This window comes from Dermochelys coriacea, chromosome 20 (genome assembly GCF_009764565.3).
Source record: "Dermochelys coriacea isolate rDerCor1 chromosome 20, rDerCor1.pri.v4, whole genome shotgun sequence".
Lineage (NCBI taxonomy): Eukaryota > Metazoa > Chordata > Testudines > Dermochelyidae > Dermochelys > Dermochelys coriacea.
In genome coordinates this window covers 12641100-12647626 of record NC_050087.2, presented here as the reverse complement: position 1 = coordinate 12647626, position 6527 = coordinate 12641100, and the positions used below count along the sequence as shown (strand labels likewise).

The 6527-nt window shown below is 59.5% G+C and overlaps 1 protein-coding gene across 2 annotated transcripts; it reads left to right on the top strand.

Moving 5' to 3' along the window:
- The first annotated feature begins 242 nt into the window (after positions 1-242).
- LOC119846127 (G-protein coupled receptor 54-like) lies at positions 243-6202 on the top strand. 2 transcript variants are annotated; one of them, XM_043506292.1, is made up of 6 exons: positions 243-332; positions 857-1247; positions 3318-3442; positions 3671-3806; positions 4900-5138; positions 5388-6202. In XM_043506292.1, the coding sequence occupies exons 2-6, from the start codon at positions 938-940 to the stop codon at positions 5742-5744; spliced, it is 1167 nt and encodes a 388-aa protein (XP_043362227.1). In that variant the 5' UTR covers positions 243-332; positions 857-937; the 3' UTR covers positions 5745-6202. The 2 variants fall into 2 exon arrangements, with proteins under 2 accessions (XP_043362227.1, XP_038235261.1); XM_038379333.2 differs by having other exon boundaries at positions 5385-6202.
- The last annotated feature ends 325 nt before the right edge of the window (positions 6203-6527 follow it).

Genomic DNA, 6527 nt, shown 5'->3' with positions numbered 1-6527 from the left:
TGCCAAACCGCTCCATGAAGACTGGGCAGGGGGTGCGTCCCCGTCCCCGTGGATTCCAGGCGAGGGGTCTGGTCCCCCCCTCCGGGGTCCCTCTGGAGCCCCCTTCCGGGACGAGCCCCCCCAGCACCCCCCCCAGCGCTGGCTCCCACCACCCCGCAGCCAATCAGAGCTTGGCGCTGCCCCCCCCACTCCCCCCATTAAGTTGCGCGGGGCTCAGGGAGCCGCTCTCAGCCCGGCTGCAGACCCGCGCTCGCAGCATCCGCGGTGGGAGAGCGCAGCCCTGCGCGGAGCCCGCCCGCCCGGCGCTAGCCGCCCCATCCCGGGCAGCGCAGGTGAGAGCTGGGGGTGAAGGGGAACAGGGCACTGGGAGCAGCTTGTGGGGCGGCTAGAGCCCGCTTCCTTCCCAGAGCCAGGGATCGAGCCAGGGTCCTGGCTCCCAGCCCCCTCCGGCCCCGAGACTCCTTCCCCCTAGAGTTGGGAACCCAGAAGTCCAGCTTCCCAGCCCCCGCACTTCCATAGGGGACCCACCAGTAGCTGGGGCTAACTCAGGCCCAGCGCATGGCCCAAAGATGCCCAGCAATGCCCGGCTGGATTAGGAGTGGGTACTCAGGAGCTGAGCGCAGCTCAGTGAGTGGAGGGACGCAGGGCGGGGTGCCTAACTCAGCAGGGGGGTGTCTCGGGGTGATGGTTGCAGGACAAAGCCAAGGCACTGGGAGCAGTTGGCCCGTTTCTGGGTGTGTGTGTGGGCGGGGGGGGGGGTGATATTGCTGGCTCTGGCTTCTATGCCCCATCTCTGCTGGATCAACCCCCACCCCTTGCCTCAGTTTCCCTTCTGTTTACATGTTTTCCCCCACAGGGAAGAAGCTGGCCAGGACTGGCACGTTGGAAACAGGGACCGGTCCTGGCTCCAGTGCTCGCCTGCCCTGGGCTCGGAGACATGGCAGAGTCGCCGAGGATGGATGCAGAGCCCTCCCAGTCGGGCGGCTGGCTGGACAATGGCTCTTGGACACCAGTGCCCACTGCTGCCCCCCACCCAGACATGAGCGCACCCGGAGGCCAGGGCAGGAGGGGGCTGTGGATCTTTAACAGCAGTGGGGAGGACACATCACCCCCGTTCCTGACGGATGCTTGGCTGGTGCCACTCTTCTATGCCCTCATCATGCTGCTGGGGCTGGTGGGCAACTCACTCGTCATCTACGTGGTGTCCAAGCACCGGCAGATGCGCACAGCCACCAACTTCTACATCGGTGAGCATCCCTCCACCACCCCTCCCCTGGCTAGGTGCCCCCCCGGGCACCATCCCTCCCTGGTTGGATGTGCCAGCCCACCCTAGCCCCTGGGCACCATCCCTCCCCCGGCTGGGTGCCCCAGCATCTGTTCCCCTGCCTCCGGGCACCATTCCTCCCCCGGCTGGGTACCCCAGCACCTGCCCCCCCCCCAGACACCGTCCCTCCCTGGTTGGATGTGCCAGCCCTCCCTAGCCCCTGGGCACTATCCCTCCCCTGGCTGGCTGCTCCAACACCATCTCCCCCATCCTGGACCCCAGGCACCATTCCTCCCCCGGCTGGGTGTGCCAGCCCTCCCTGGCCCCTGGGCACCTTCTCTCCCTTGGGTGGGTGCCCCAGAACTTGCCCCCCTCACTTCTGGGCACCATCCCTCCCCCAGATGGGTGCCCAACAGCTGCCCCCCCTCACTTTGAGACACTGTCTCTCCCCTCCCCTCCCCTGGCTGGGTGCCCCAATGGCAGCCCCCCCATCCTCTGGCACTTTCCCTCTCCTAGCTACATGCCCCAGCTCCAGCCCACCCTCACCTCCGGACACCATCTCTCCCTCAGCTGAGTGCCCCAGTGCCAGCCCTCTCTTGTCCCCAGGCACCTTCCTTCCCCCGATGGGTGCTCCAGCATCAGCACCCCCCCTCCATTCCCAAGCACCTCCACCCCAGTGGGTTCCCCTGCCTCAGCTCCAGCCCCACACCAGCCCCCCTGTTCCTGGGTGTCTTGCCACACTCCTGGTGGGTGCCCCAGCACCACCCCCACCAACCCCAGTGCCTGGGTGCCTTCCCCCCGCTCCTCCCCCCAGTGCCAGCCCCTGCACGCCATTCCTGGCCTGAAACACCCCTCTCTACCAATGATCATCATCACGGCTCAACAACATGCACTGTCCATTAGCGAGAGGGTGGCACTTGGCTCCCCCAGCCAATGCCCCTCAATCCTGAGACACAGCCCCGTGCTACTCCAGCCCAGGGCTCCCTCAACACCCCTAACTCTGTAAATTCCCTGTAGCACTGCATTCCCCCCATTATAACAGAGCTCCCACTCTGCTGTGGTTGGGGTCAAGTCTTGCTTTCTGTTTAAAGAGGGACTATTCTAAGACCTCTGAAATCCACTGACTCCGATTGTCTTGAAAATTGCGATGCCTCATGGGGGTTTGGGGTAGAGTTAGTTAAGGACCCAAATTTGGGATTATGTGAGCAAGGGGTTCCTGAGACACAGCTCCCCTAAAAACCCAGCTCTTTACAACACCAAACTGCTTGGATGGACAAGGAAACCAGCCAAGACTAAACAGAGCAAAGGTGACAGATAGTTAAGATAATGTAGGCAGGTTTCCTGAGCAAGGGCACTGAGTGTGATCAGAGGAAAGCAAGTCATTGGGTCATCTGTTCCAGGGGTTCCAGATGCACAGTCCCCCAGTGTGAGTGGCTCAGATTCTTACAGCATATCTAGGGCAGAGTGTGGGAATATGGGGGTTTGGAGGAATGGGGGGAGCCATGCTGGGGATTGGGAGGATGCAGGTAGGGAAGATGGGGGAATAGAGAGAGAGTTGTTTGCAACTAGGGGATAAATGGTGGGGTAGAGGCTCTGGCCGGCGGAAGACAGTGGGGATAAAGGGGAGTAGGAGGGAGGCTGGCATCTTCAAATGGGAGTGGAGAATGTGGGGCTGACAGGCGCCCTGCCCATAATTCCCAATCACTGCTCACTCCCACCCAGCCCTTCATTCCCAGGGGGTTGCTCTGAGTGTATCAGGGATGGGGGACTCAGCACAGGCTCTGGGGTTCATACAGCCCCCATCACCCAGTGCCCATCAATTATTGGTGGTTTATCTCTATGGGGACAGGCAGGTCTGTTATCTCCATAGCAGAGGGAGGAAACTGTGGCACAGAGAGGCCAAGTGATTTGCCCATGTCTGTGGCTGAGCCAGGCATTGAACCTTGGACTCCAGGATCCCAGGCTGGCACCTGAGCAACAGAGCTGCCCCCCCTTGTCTGGCCAGTTCCCGCAATGGCCCCGCCCCCTGATCCCAGTTCCACATCTGTTCCAGCAAACCTGGCGACCACAGACATCATCTTCCTGGTGTGCTGTGTCCCCTTCACCGCCACGCTCTACCCCTTGCCCAGCTGGATCTTCGGCGACTTCATGTGCAAACTCGTCAACTACTTGCAACAGGTGGGGCTGGCTGTGGGTGTGGGAGGGGCTGGTTGTGCTGGGGGTGCAAACGTGCCAGGGTGAGTGTGTGCATGGGTGTGCTGGGGAGAGACATGCAACAGCTGCTGATACTGGGATGCTGTACAGTCCCAGGGCCCTGCCCTCCAGGGAGGGCGGTGACTGGCAAAGGGCCCAGGGCCCCCCAGTTGCCTTTGTCTTGGATCACCAGGCCGCCTTTGCTCTCTGCAGGTGACAGCGCAGGCCACCTGCATCACCCTGACGGCGATGAGCATGGACCGCTGCTACGCCACCCTCTATCCGCTGCAGTCGCTGCGCTACCGCACCCCACGCGTGGCCATGGGCGTCAGCGTGGCCATCTGGATCAGTGAGTGGGATGTGTCAGGGCCAGAGGAGAGCAAAGAGCTGGGAAAAGGGCCTCCCGGGGTGGTGGAAAGAAGGGAAGGAAGGAGGAGAGCTGTGTCCCTGAACATGCATCCAGGACACCAACCCTACAAAGGTCTTGTAAAAGGTTTCCCCAGGGATTCCTGGCCTGACCCTGGCCAGTCCTGAGCCCAGCAGCACAGCCCCATACCCAGTGCAAGGTGTCCTCTGGGATTAGGATGACCAGATGGTCAATACAAACTATCGGGACAGCTGCAGGGGGAGCGCCTTTTCAATTGTTACACTCACCCGGCACGTTTGGCGGCAGGAAATAAATCCTGTCGACGAAGAAAGAAGTACCAGCCGCCGAAATGCTGCCGAAGCCCCGGACATGTCAGCGACTGAAGTACCCGAAGTGCTACCAAAGACCCAGATGTGCCGGGTGAGTGTAACAATTGAAAAGGTGCTCCCCCTGCCTGTCACCGCCACCTAAGGGGGGGGAAAAAAAGACGCGCCCGAAACAAAATATCGGGACAAATGGCATCCTGATCATACTTTGGTCGGGACGCGGGACAAACTGATCAATATCGGGACAGTCCCAATTTTATCAGGACGTCTGGTCACTCTATCTGAGATCTCTGAACAGAGACAGAGGGAATTAATATTTGTGCCTTGGCATCTGATGGTCAATAGAAACTTCCACCTTCTGTTCTGGTTCTAACCCACCAGCACCCACAAATCTGCTAATTCACCTCAATCCAATCACAGCCCCCTGCTAACTCAGCCCAGGCTCCCTACACACACAGCTCTGCTCGCACCTCTCAATCCCATCCGGTATCCTCTGCTATTCCATGCCTTGCCTCCCTAGCTCAGCTCTGCTTTTGCCCCTCAATCCCAACCCACAGCCCCCTGCTATTCTACGCTCCTGGGTGTTTGCTGAACAGAGATGGATGCTAGCCCTCTACGCTGATCAGCCTCAGCCATTCATGAATGTGCCAAATCAGTTCTCCCTATGCTCAGAGCCATGGCTGGACCCCAGGCCTCCCCAGAGCACTGGCCTTCTCATGCCTTTCACCCTGTTGCCTTCCTGTCCCCAGGTTCCTTCCTTCTCTCGCTGCCTATAGCCATGTACCACCGCACTGAGGTGGGCTACTGGTATGGGCTGCGCACCTATTGCATTGAGGCCTTCGCCAGCAAGAGCCAGGAGCGCAGCATCATCCTCTACACCTTCCTGGCCATCTACCTGCTGCCTCTGCTCACCATCTGCCTCTGCTACTCTGTCATGCTCAAGCGTGTGGGGCGCCCCATCGTGGAGCCCATCGACCACAACTACCAGGTGAGCCAGGGGCAGTAAACTGGGGTGTCTCTGTATTGGGGACCCCCTCTGCCCAATATATCTGGAAGCCCCATCACCCAGCCCCAGGACTTTTCTCAATAGGGCACAGAGTCCTCACCCCCAACTCTCCTGCTCTAACTACTAGACCCTATTCCTCTCTCAGAGCCAGGGATCGAACCAGGGAGTCCTGGCTCCTAGCCCCCCTGCTCTAAACCAGACCTCTCTGTTCCTGCTCCCCTTTCTCAGCAGGTACAGCACCTGTCCGAGTGCTCTGTCGCCACAAAGGCCAAGGTGTCCAAGATGGTGGTGGTGATCGTGGTACTCTTCACTGTGTGCTGGGGCCCCATCCAGCTCTTCTTCCTCTTCCAGGGCTTCTATGACAGCTTTCAGGCCAACTACGAGACCTACAAGATCAAGACGTGGGCCAACTGTATGTCCTATGCCAACTCCTCCATCAACCCCATCGTCTACGCCTTCATGGGCGACAGCTTTAGGAAGTCCTTCAAGAAGGCTTTCCCCTTCCTCTTCCGGCGCCGGGTGCGGGACGGCACCGTTCTCTCTGGCTCCCGCAATGCCGAGATGAAGTTTGTCACTGAGGAGACCTAGTCCCAGCCCTGCCGGGGGTCCCTGAGGCCTCCCAGTTGTGCCAGCCCTGTGCGGCCTGCTCCTCCTGACTGTGGACGCTGAGGTGGTAAATCCAATATGGTTGCCAGGCCATATTGACATTGCTCAGGACAAGAGGCACCATTCAATGGAAGCTGTGGTGACTGGTACTTCAGAATCCCTGGCTTGGAAGGGGCCAGGGTTTCTTCCCAAAGTGCCTTCTTATTTGGGGTTCCTCTGTCCTCAGGCTGAGGCATCCTCACAGTCCAAATACTGAGGCAACCAGAAACGAGTGGACACTTTGGGAAATCTGGGTCCTAAGCCAGACACCTCCCTTCCCTCCCTCCTCCCACCATACCATTGTCCTTGGCACATCATTGTAGCCATGAGCATCTCCTGCTGGCGCCTCAGGGATTTGCCCAGAGCATCTGGAAATAAAGTTCTTTGGCTTTGTAAGGAGACATTGGCCTGATGTTTGGGGTGGGAGGCATCTGTCAAGGTGTCTCCTATGCCAGACTGGAGGATTGAGAGTGAAGCCTTGCCTCTGAATAAGGGGGACAACAGCTTAATAACTCATCCACATGGACCTGGGCTGAGACAAGTTCCCGCAGGCCCCTCTGCCCCAGCTGCTGTATGGCCCTCGGCGAGCAGCACCCTGTAGTCCCTAGAGCGCAGGGCTTGGCTGGATCTGGCCAGCTCTTTGCCGCTCCGATCAGTCCCCGTTACGCCTTCTCCCAAGCTCCATGCAGCCAATGAGGTTTAAAAACAAAGCAACTAGCCAATGAC

What these genes read in the sequence shown, in the direction of transcription:
- LOC119846127 (XM_038379333.2), top strand. Translation starts at nt 938, where the DNA reads ATGGCAGAGTCGCCGAGGATGGATGCAGAGCCCTCCCAGTCGGGCGGC. An exon ending in TCGTCAACTACTTGCAACAG is followed by an intron (nt 3,443 to 3,670) that starts GTGGGGCTGGCT and finishes TGCTCTCTGCAG; the next exon opens with GTGACAGCGCAGGCCACCTG. An exon ending in CAGCGTGGCCATCTGGATCA is followed by an intron (nt 3,807 to 4,899) that starts GTGAGTGGGATG and finishes TCCTGTCCCCAG; the next exon opens with GTTCCTTCCTTCTCTCGCTG.